This window comes from Sorex fumeus, unplaced genomic scaffold (assembly GCF_029834395.1).
Source record: "Sorex fumeus unplaced genomic scaffold, SorFum_2.1 ptg000207l, whole genome shotgun sequence".
Classification (NCBI taxonomy): Eukaryota; Metazoa; Chordata; class Mammalia; order Eulipotyphla; family Soricidae; genus Sorex; species Sorex fumeus.
In genome coordinates, this window is record NW_026606264.1 from 540,084 (window position 1) to 552,231 (window position 12,148).

Sequence of the window (12,148 nt, forward strand, 5' to 3'; positions counted from 1 at the left end):
TGTTTGCTATACTTTAAGAAACTTGCTCCCTTCTCACCCTAGGGGGAAAAATCAATTACACAGTTAAATAATTGCTTTCACTATTTTCTCTGTACAGTAAATTATAAACCAGAATTCTTAGAAAGATGAGTGAAGTGAGTTAATGAGGGGCAGGTATTACAGAACAAGAGAGTCTCCTGAATGGCAGCACCACAGCTTCCTAGATCTGTGACCTAAACCTCTAGGACTGGAGCACTCTTATCTGGAAAGTGGAAATGGTAACAGTGTTCCCCTTGGGGCCTGTTTTAGGTGATGGGTCTAACCTAATGAGTCTGTCAAATGGCCTAACATTTCACAAGTACTCATTTAAGTGTTGGGTTTTCAGTTTGTGGGGAGGCGGTGTGTTCCTGGCGGTGCCTGGGTCCAACCATGCTCAGGGACCAACAGGGCTGGACACTGCGTTCTGTTCCATATTATATAATGAAAAACTAATTTTAGCATATCTCATGAAAATATAAGAGCTGCCAATAACTATTTTTTGTGCATTCTCTAAAAGGTATAGGTTTTTATAATAACCTGAAAAAAATCTCAATTTTAGTGCTTAGTTTTTTACTTTAAACTAGATTCTATTCAAAACAGATCGGGAGGGGCTCAGAGATAGCCCAAGTGCACTTGGAACTGTCTCTGTAAATTTGATCCCTGATGTTGCGTGAATATTCTTTTGATTGGAGGCGCAGAGACAAGACACATGAGAGGAATGTAGAGAGCACGGAGGGCCAAGGCATCGATCTGGCTCAAGACGAAGAGTGACTTCCAGAGACCTTCTTTTATTCTGTTTTTTATAGCACAGCGGTAGGGCGTTCGCCTTACACGCGGCCAACATGGCCGACCCGAGTTCGATTCCTCCGCCCCTCTCGGAGAGCCCGGCAAGCTACCGAGAGTATTCGATATGCCAGACACAGTAACAACAAAGTCTCCAATGGAGACGTTACTGGGCCCGCTCGAGCAAATCGACGATCAACGGGAGGGCCTTTACCTTTACCTTACCTTACATCCTAATGACTTCATTACAGAGAAAGACTTATCGAGAGTAAAACAGTTACAGAATAAGCATTCATCAAAAGAACATCAATCAGAGTATACATTATCTTGTCACAGTTGTTGTCAAAGCTATATTGTAGTGATTTAAAACGTCAGAGGAAGATAATAGAGCTGGACACTTGGGCTCTGCAGATTTTGTCCCCCACATTCTTGTAGTCGGTTACACTTGGGGCAAAGAGAAATCTCATACTGATACTTGAAGGTCAATCCAGAGTAAGGATGTGTAAGAGAGGGGGAAACTGTTGCTTTGTACTGCCAAGATAATATATGACCAGGCAGGCATATGAGAGCATGCTGAACATCTCCAGGTCATTGGACTCACAAGTTTAGCTTGCCCATTTAATTCGAAGTGGGGCCTCAGTTCTGCCTCCTGCTTGCAGGGCAGCGCCCAGAGGCTTGTCCTAATGTCCTGGCTTAACAGCAACACCTGGTGGGGGTCGGGAAAATAGTACAGCAGCTAGAGAGCTTGACCTTGAACACAGCTGACCTAGGTTCCATCCCTCTCATATCATTGTTTCTCCAGACCTGCCAGGAGTGATCCCTGAGCAGTGTTGGGAGTAAGCCCTAAGCACTGCGAAGTATGGGCCCCAAGCAAGAACAAACCAAAAAATTGATTCCTGACTCCGTTGCCCCAGTTCTGTTTTGTGGAGACCCTAAAATAAAGAGACCAGGAAATTCCATCTTAAAAATTTTGAAGTTTTTTGTTGAGAAAAGTGTTTGGTTTTCTGTCTAAATCAAGTTATTTGTACATACAAACTCCTCTAAGTTTTTCTAACATCATTATGATAAACTTCTAATACTGTACTTCATTGGGAAATTTTATTAATGTAGGATACATCTCTAGCAAAGGGATTCGTGTAGAAGGTCCTAGCAGGTTTTACCTGGGTTGTGGGGCGGTGGGAGACAAATGCAGGTCCTGTGTGAGTCCAGCATCTCTGAACTTCCCTGTCTTACATTAGTTATGGTAACTCCTGCTGTGATTTACTACTCCAGATCCTACCTTCTTCAGTTACAAGCTGTGATCCTGCATGGTTTGACAAAATGGAAAGTGGGTGTAACAAAACTTTGACAACAGTAATTGATTCCTGAACATGTGACAACTGAAAATTAGTTCAAGATGAGTCCCATGATGAACAAGACCTGTTTCTAGAGTCCGTTTTGCCACTGTTGCATTTCTTGAGTGAAAGGGAGCTACAAAAGACAGAGTCCCAAAAGCCCTGCCATAGAAGTTGTTTTATTTCTTAGCTACCAGTCCAACCTCAGCCTCTTGTGGGGGCAAAGCAAAAACTGTATTCAGGGCACCCCAGAGCCATTTCTGGTGAGCTAAGCTCCAACAGTGCTGGGGTCACCGGGACCTTCCCTGTTAGTACTCAGTGGGGAAAGGGCATGCAGTGTGGAATTCTTCAATGCCAGGTGTTTGCTCCATTCCTTAGAATTATCTCCCTGTGTCCTGACCTCTTTTTTTTTTTTTAAGATTTAAGCCCCCAAAATCTTGAAACTACAAGCTTTGTCTTTATATTTGCGAATAAGTGTATAGTATGCATTGTGATCATAAAATAATGATGTAGTTAACAATTTTTCTAAAACACACTGGCTGAGTATTGGGTCACCTTCTGTTGTAGATCCTGTTTCTCTTTCAACAGAAATGAAGGATGTTGAACCCTTACGAAGAGATAAAGGTTACTTGATACATGTTGGTGGTCTCTGCCCTTCAGTATCTGAGGTATACCAGGATTCAGATTATAGCATCATTTTCAAGTCTGTTCATTACTCATGTTCTGGTTACTTATTGTTCTACTTTTCACAGACTTTTTTTCTGTTCTCTTAGGCTGATTTAAGGGCTCATTTCCAAAAATACCAAGTTGGTGAAATTTCAATCTACGATTCTTCTACTGATTATAGGTATGTTTCCCATATTGAGCAAATGTGCAATTACTGGTGTCTGCTGTGTGTCTGCCACAGAGAAGACAGCTCAGAGGCCATTCCCCAGCCTAGTGGAGGGAGATACAGCCGCAGATACATGTCACTCATGAATGGGCGCTGTTGTGATCCTCCTTTATACCTTTTAGTTTATGGAATTTTAGTTACAGGGTTTTTCTACTTTGACCTCGTTTCATAAGATGTTTAAATACATTTCATTATATTAAAGCAGCATTGCAATCCAAAGAGTATTATTTAATACTCTATTTCATTCAGTGCAGAAATTTAGAAAATATAGTTAATTTTTTTATTTTTATTATATTTTTTAATTAATGAAACACCATGAGGTACAGTTATAGACTTACAAACTCTTGTGCTCGGGTTTCAGTTATACAATGATCAAGTACCCATCCCTCTACCAGTGCCCATCCTCCACCACCACGGGTCCCAGTATCCTTCCCACCCCCCATCCCTCCCCATCCCACCCTGCCTCTGTGGCAGGGCATTCCCTTTTGTTCTCTCTTTCTCTTTTTGGGTCCTGTGGTCCGCACGAGAGGCATTGAGTGGCAATCATGTTTGGTCTGTAGTCTACTTTCAGCATGCTTCTCCCGAGAAAATATAGTTAAATTTTTTAAAGGAAGTTATAAAGAATTTACTTGTAGTCACAATTTAAAAAAAAAACTCTTTAGATTTTCCTGTATTTTGTTCCATTTAGACCACCTAGGGTTGGTTCTTTGAGAAGAATTGTAATTGCTCTCAGGTTTGATTATTTGGTGAGATTTTCTAATTTATTTTGGTCTATATATTTTCCACTACAAGATCATCAGAACTAATGTACTGCTAAACTATTTTAAATTTTGCGTGTTATATTAAATTTAAACTTTTGATCTAAATATGTAGGTTATGTTCGTGTATATTAGAGGTTTTTTTTTAGAATGGATAACTACTTGTCCCAAGCTATGAACCTATGCAATTATTTCACATTATCCATTTTACCTGGGCTGGAGCGATAGCACAGTGGGTAGGGCATTTGCCTTGCACACAGCCAACCTGGCTGACCCAAGTTCAATTCCTCCACCCCTCTCGGGGAGAGCCCGGCAAGCTACCAAGAGTATCAGTGACAGTGATCCATTTTACCAATATTTCCCATGAAATATAAAAATAGAGTTTATAATTTTTGTTGTTGGGGGGAGGGGACTTTCCAAACAGTGCTCAGGGTTACCACTCCAAGTGATTATTAGAATAATCCAGCCAGTCAATTCATTGATGGGGCCCAGTGATGTTAAAGAGCCCTTGGGTGTACACCTGTGGTGCTCAAGGGCCAAGGCATGCTGCAGACTTAGTGTACAAGGCATGTGCCTCTGAAATCTGAAACCATCTTGTCACTTCCTCCTTCCCATCCTTATCCCAAATAAATACTCTTTCTGATTTAAAAGTACATATCTAAGCTTTAGGGCTGGAGTGATAGCACAGCGGGTAGGGCGTTTGCCTCGCAAGCAGCCAACATGGCCGACCCGAGTTCGATTCCTCTGCCCCTCTTGGAGAGCCCGGCAAGCTACCAAGAGTATCTCGCCCACACAGCAAAGCCTGGCAAGCTCCCCGTGACGTACTCAATATGCCAAACACAGTTGTCACAATGGAGACATTACTGGACCTGCTCGAGCAAATCGATAAACAACAGAACGACAGTGACAGTGATAAGCGTTTAAGAACAGTTGTGAGCTCTGGGGCAGCATGCCAAGCAAGCAGCGACAGTGAATTGGAAGACCCCTCCTCGGCTAAAGTGCCCAAGTGAACACCTAGGCAGTAGGGGACTCCTGCAGTTTCAGAAGTACACCAGAAGTAGAACTGCACCCCAGGACCAACACCAACATGGGGCCCCTCCCCATAGGTACAGCAGTGGCAGGGGGTGTGGCCTCTAGGGAGGCTGCTGCTCACACCATCACCAGTTGAATTCCCCGTTCATAGTGCATTGGACTCATATCTCAACCTCCATTACTTAACTCTTAGGAGGGCAGCCTCGCTTCCCCAGCCACATTAGGCCAATAGTCCACCAATCTATTTCAATCAAAATATTCCCAAAATTCGACAAATTAATGGTGAACACAAGAATCTGTACAAACCTAATCTAAAAGAACACATACCCTGAAGCTGCACTAGGGGCCCCGTGTCAATCACACAGGAGCACCAAAGAGGAAGGTAATATCCTTGAAGGGGAAAGAGGAGACCACCATCAACAAAGCTCATCCAGATTTCTCCCTGGCAGTGAGAGGGGGGAACTGATAGTGAATTGGAGAAATCCACCTCCATATTATTACAGCAGAATGGGAAAACAGTGCAGATCCCCACCACAAGGAGTAGATGAAGAAAAGAGCCCTGAAACCTCAACAGGGAATACCCACATATACAGTTTCTCTGGAGCAATAGCACAGCGGGTAGGGCGTTTGCCTTGTACTCGACTGACCCGGGTTCAGTTTCTCTGCCCCTCTTGGAGAGCTCGGCAAGCTACCGAGAGTATCTCGCCCTCACAGCAAAGCCTGGCAAGCTTCCCGTGACGTATTTGATATGCCAAACACAGTAATGACAAGTCTCACAATGGAGATGTTACTGGGCCCACTCGAGCAAATCGATGAACAACGGGAGGACAGTGCTACAGTGCTGATAAAGAATTCAGAGATGAAATGGTGAGGATATCCAATGAGCTCAAAGAAACAGTGGAACAGACATCCATTAAAATACAGAAGGATGTGAAAGAGACAGTGGAATGTACAGCCAATAAGATACAGTAAGAAATGAGAGCAGAAATAAGAAAGCTACAAACTGAAGTGTCACTAATAAAAAAAATCGTTGGATGAAACTAAAACTCAGTGAGTGCCCTCAATGGTAGAATGACAACAGCTGAAGACAAAATCAGTGAGCTTGAAGATGAACTGCAGAAAGCATACAGGCAACTACAGAAGATAGAAAAAGACCTCAAAATAACTCAAGGGTGAGTAAGAGACATATGGAATGAATCCAAGAGGAACAAGGTTAAGAATTATCAGTACTGGAATGACAGGGTGGCAACCCCAGTGAGGTAGTAACAGTTAAAGATATCATTGCTGGGGCTGAAGCAATAGTACAGTGGGTAGGGCATTTGCCTTGGACGCAGTCGACCTGGGTTCAATTCCCAGCATCCCATGTGGTCTCCTGAGCACTGCCAGGAGTAATTCCTGAGTGCAAAGCCAGGAGTAACCCCTGTGCATCACCGGGTGTGACCCAAAAAGCAAAAAATAAAAGATATCATTGCTGAGAATTTCCCCAGAGCTGAAGAATGCAGGCATCCAGATCTAAGAAGCCTGAAGGGTGCCAACTAAAAGAGACTCTTATTAAGACTTTAAGACATAACAATCAGAATGACAAATACCATAGCTAGAGATACTGCAAACAGCAAGGTCAAAGAAGGAAATTTTTTTTATTTTATTTTTTTTTTTAGGATACAGAATTCAGAAATTTATTTTCAGCTTTCTGGTAAAGGGGAAAGGGGGGTGGGGAACGGTCATACTTGTTTTTTGTTTTGTTTTGGTGGCACCTGCTAAGTCCAATAACAAGTGAAAGTAAATCTCAAGTTAGAAACCAAGTGCAATGAAGGATCCAGGGAGGGCTGGTACCATCTGTCAAAGTGGGGCGTGGGGCGTGGAGCGAAGGACAAGATTTGGAAAAGTACTAAGGAAACGTGCAAATGTTAAGTTAAAAAAAATAAGGAATGCTTTAAATTCATTTGTGTTTTTTCTGAATTGCCAGGGCTGAACCAATCGGGCGGGTCAAAGGGCTGGTGGAGAGAATCCCTAACCCCAGAAGCACAGGACTCAGAATTTTCCTGACCTGGCATTCTGGGGTCAGTACAGACTTCCGAGGTGCCACGGGGCAAGGTTCCTATTAATGGGGCTCCCGGGGGGTGGGGTGGGGTGTGGCAGGGGCGGCCCTGAAGCCTTGTGTCCCCAGACCGGAGGAGGATGGCGGGATTGGGGTTGAAACCCTTGTGGGGAGCAGGAACCAGGCAGGAGGGAGCATTCCTTAGATCTACAGTAGACATATCAGATGAAACCATCCAAGCCCAAAGATAGTGGTGGGATATAGTGAAAAACTCAATGAAATGAACGCCTCACCAAGAATATTTTATCCAATTAGACTCTCACTCAGACTCAGAGGAACAATACACTACTTCATAGATAATAGCTAGAACTTCAAAGACTCAAAACCAACCTTAAAAGAACTGAAGGGGCTTACTATAAGACAAGACAAAGTCTACAAGCACAACAAAGATGGCACAAACCCCCATGACAACAATCTCTCAATGTCAATGGTCTAAATGCACAAGAATGCAAGGATGATTTAACATTTGCTGTTAAATTAATTTCAGTAAAAGATAAAAACCATATGATCATATCAATAAATGCAGAGAAAGCATTTGACAAGATCTAGCTCCTGTTTATAATGAAAATCTTAGCAAAATGGGAATTGAAAGAATTTTCCTCAGTCTAGTCAAATATATCTACCACAAGCCCACGGCAAGCATATTGTCAATGAGGAAAAACTAAAACCCTTCCCTCTAAGATCATGGGCATGACAAGGATACCCACACTCACCACTTCTATTCAGTATAGTACTGGAAGTACTTGCCGTAGCAGTTAGGGAGGAAAAACATATTAAGGGCATCCAGATAGGAAAGGAAGAAGTCAAGCTCTCACTATTTACAGGTGACATGATACTTTACTTAGAGACCCCTAAAGTCTACCAATAAACTCCTAGAAACAATAGATTTGTATAATAAAGTGGCAGGCTACAAAATCAGTACCCAAAAGTCCATGGCTTTCCTATATGCAAATAATGAAAGAGAATGAAGTGATATGGAAAAAAATCCCATTCACAGACATGCCTCAGAAAAATTAAGTATCTCATAATCAACTAGGAGGTAAAGGACCTGTAAAAAGAAAACTACAAAATGCTACTTCAAGAGATTAAAGAGGACAGGAAATGGAAACACATCCCCTGGTCATGGATTGGGAGAATCCCAATTCCCAAAGCATTACACAGATTCAGTTAGATCCCTATAAGGATACCCACGATATTTTTCAAAGAAATTGAAAAACACTTTACAAACACTCCTGAAATTCATATATGACAATAAACCCCCATGAATAGCTAATGCAATTTTTGGTGGTGGGGCATAGGGGAAGATGGGAGGCATCACCTTCCCAAACTTGAAACTGTAATACAAAGCAGTAATAATTACAACAGCATGGTGTTGGAATAAAGACCCACCGACCCGTGTAATAGGGTTGAATATCTTGATACACACCCTCAAATATATGCTCATTTAATCTTTGATAAGGGAGCAAGAAATATCAAGTGCAGCAAAGAAAGCCTCTATGGAGTGATGCTGTCAAAACTCGAGTTACATGCAAAAAAATGAGCTCAGACCTCTTGACACCATGCACAAAAGTCAGATCAAAATGGATTAAAGACCTCAACATCAGAACAGAGTCCATATGTACATTGAAGAAAAGGTAGGCAGAACCCTCCAGATATTGAAGCTAAAGGTATCTTCAAAGACAAAATGCCACTGACCAACCAGTGGAAGTAAAGATAAACAAATAGGACTACCCTAAACTAAGACACTTCTACACCTCTAAAGAAACAGTGACCAAGATACAGAGACAGCCTACAGGATGGGAAAGATTATTCACCCAATACTCTTATGATAAGGGGTTAAATCAAAGATATACAAGGCACTGATAGAACTCTGCAAAAAAAAAATCTAACTTCATCAGAAAATGGGACAATGAAAGGAACGGAAACTTCTTTGGAGAAGAAATTCAAATGGCAAAAGACATGAAATAAGTTCTTAATCACTTATCACCAGCAATATGCAAATCAAAACAACAATGAGATATCATCTCACACCAGAGAGACTGGCACATATCCGAAAGAAGAAGAGCAACCAGTGCTGACGCTGATGTGGGGAGAAAGGGACTCTTCTCTTCATTGTTGATGGAATGCTGATTGGTGTAGTCTTTTTGGAAAACAATATGGATATTCCTCAAAAAACTAGAAATTGAGCTCCTATTTGAGCCAGCAGTACCACTTCTGGGAATATACCCTGGGGCCCAAAAACTCACAGAAACACCATCTGCACTCCTATGTTCATTGCAGCACTACTTACTGTTTATTTAGTCAGAATCTGGAAACAACCCCGAGTGCCTGAGAACAGACGAATGGATAAAGAAACTAGGGCACATCTACACAATGGAATATTCAGCTGTTAAGAAAAATGCGAGTCATGAAATTTTTCTATAAATGGATTGATACGGAGACTTATCATGTTGAGTAAAATGAGTCAGAAGGAGAGGGACAGACATAGAACGACTGCTTTTACTTGTGGCATATAAAATATGTATAATAGAAGACTAATGTCCATGACCAGGGAGAACAGGCTAGGAAGACTGGGCAGTTCTTAGAATCAGTGTGTGTGGGGTGTAGGGTAGGTAAGGTTGAGAAGACACCAGTGTGACTAATAGCTGGGAATGTACAAGAACTCAGTGCTCAAAGTAGGTAAAGGAATGTCCTTGATAACCTTTCAATATCAGTATTGCAAACCACAATACCCAAAAGGAGACAGAGATGAAAAGTGCCAGCGAGGGCCAGGCTGAGGGGTGATGGAGCGAACCTCGGGACACTGGTGCCGGGAAATGTACACTGGTGGAGGGATGATGTTGGAACACTCTACGACTGAAACCTAATCATAAACAGCTTGGTAAAGGCCTATCTCACAGTGATTCAATTGAAAAAATAAAAGTTGTGGAGGATAAACATTTGCCATTGCTGTGAAATTAAGTTTGAAGCAACCGAAAGAAACTCTTTTGGTTTCTGTTTTTGTATTTTAGGTATGCATCTCTTACTTTCCAGAAAAGCAGTGATGCCAAGACTGCTGTGAAAGAAATGAACGGGACAGAAATCAATGGAAAATTGGTGAACGTGCGACTGGTTAAAACTCCTGGAGATTATACATCGCCACTTTCATCAAAAACTGGAAATCGAGTCAGTGGGAATAATTTGGGAAAAAACACTGGTAAAGAAACAAACCCCATCCCCTCTGTTTCTCGATTGGCCAAAACGAGACCGCGGCGCCTGGGATCAGAGCAGGACAGTGAGCTCTTCCCTCTTGAGCAGGTGAGTGCCTGGATGAGGCCTTCAGTGGTTTTTTTTGTCGTATCACATGAGCACATTGATCCGTCATCTAACGTTGGATCCTTCCTAACCCACGTTTATACAGCTCCCCGCGTTTACACAACTTCAGTTACTCCTGGGAGAAAATGGATTTCTTCCTATCTACAAAGAAATTCACTTCTCTCTTAACTGCAGCAAGACTTTTTGCCAGCCTCTGCCATCTTTTTCTGTCTCTTGGACATTACTGCTTTGCAAATAGTTAATGATAGCCTCATCATTGTTTCCCCGCCCACCCCACCCCACCCCCGCCCACTGCCACAGCTAATCTAAGAATTGTTAAAACTTCAATTCTTAAAGTTCATTAAGATTTTAAACACCACTTTATGATAAAATTGCCCCTCTCACACCTTTCCACTGCTAAGCAAAATGTCTATGCATCTCAGAGATTTTTAATTTTTTTTTTACTTAATATTCGTGAGATAAACCATTTACTGGTTTTGGCATATCGAATACGCCACAGATAGCTTTCCCGGCTCTGCCGTGTGGGTGGTGGTGTCAGTGTTCTTGTCAACACGAACTTGGCCATGAGCATTGATTCATTCAAATGCCTAAAACCTGAATTGGATGATTACACTTGAATAGATGTGGCTCACTACTGGCAGTTTCTGTCTTTGTTTTCTATGCACCAACAACCAATTATGATGAAGAAGAAATTGAGAAGTTCTATAAAGAAGAGGGCCGAGAAGATCAGTCGAAGAACTCCACACTAATCAATTCTTTTTTATTTTAATTGGGCTTCTAGTGTTGTACATAGGAATCTTTGTATAATCCATAACCACACAGACTTGTAATTTTTACTTGATGTGCAATATAAAATTTGAGATGGTTTGTGTTTTTTGCATGAGAAATTCAAGCATCGTTGTTGCAAACACTATCCTGTCTCCATTTAATATCTTAATCCCTTAGTGGAAAATTAGTTAACTTTTTCAAGATTGTTCTATCCAATCTAGTCTCTTCTTTTCTGTGTAAATTTTTAACTCACCTTGTTAATGTCTATTCAGAATCCGATTTAGGGTTATTTTGGAGCTAAGACTAGGGAAAACCCCTTTGTACTAAATGCTTGAAATAAATAATGAATAAGTAAGTTTTCCATTTTGAGCAAAAAATAAAGGTTACTTCTTCTCTTTATCTACTTTGATTTCTATAAGAAAACATGGTTGGAAGGTTTTTTCCTACGTCCCCTTAACATTGCTCAACTGAATCTACTTGAAATAATCCTAAATCAGAATAAATGCTGTAGGATTTTTGATTTTTGCGATTTAGTTTCCCGTTTTAATTGAATACTCTGTGTTGTCTGTGATGGTCACTGATCTCTTTTAACTTTTACGATGTTTATTAGGGTCTCAAGAAGAATCGTAAGCAGCTGGAATCTGCCAGAGTGTTGCCAGATGTGCCAGTCCAGCTCATCCCTCCAAATACATTGAACCTGCGCAGCTTTACCAAGATTGTGAATAGACTGACTGAGCTCCACCCACAGATGAGCAGGTACGGACTGAAGTTCTGTTTTAGCTGGTTGCGGAATGTCCATGTGAAAAGACAGCTGTGTTCTGAGCCCGAGAAGGAGTCCAGTGCCCAGTGCGCTTGCTTGTCTGGCACACGACCAACCCCAGCTTGAGCCCCAGCACCCGTACAGTGCCCTGAGCACCTCTGAGTGTGAAACAGAAAATTTTAGGTAGTTCAGTTCGGTAACAGTCATCATTTAGAATGTGTCACTTTGGAGAAGGCAAGAGCTCACGTATGTCTTCCTTTGCATAGAGACCATATTATAGACGCGCTTCAAGAAGTCCGAACAAACCGGAAAGGGTTCCTAAATGGCTTATCCATTAATGCTATTGTGGAAATGACTTCCTCGGTCTTGAAAAATTCTCCCTCCAGTTAG

The 12,148-nt window shown here is 41.8% G+C and overlaps 1 protein-coding gene across 1 annotated transcript in view; it reads left to right on the forward strand.

Moving 5' to 3' along the window:
• The window catches only part of RBM44 (RNA binding motif protein 44), a 38,332-nt gene extending 26,184 nt beyond the window's left edge, over nt 1-12,148 (forward strand). The window contains exons 11-15 of the mRNA XM_056108352.1: nt 2,724-2,803; nt 2,909-2,982; nt 9,927-10,212; nt 11,609-11,754; nt 12,025-12,148. Coding sequence (XP_055964327.1) covers nt 2,724-2,803; nt 2,909-2,982; nt 9,927-10,212; nt 11,609-11,754; nt 12,025-12,148 — 710 coding nt within the window. The remainder of the gene's footprint in view (nt 1-2,723; nt 2,804-2,908; nt 2,983-9,926; nt 10,213-11,608; nt 11,755-12,024) is intronic.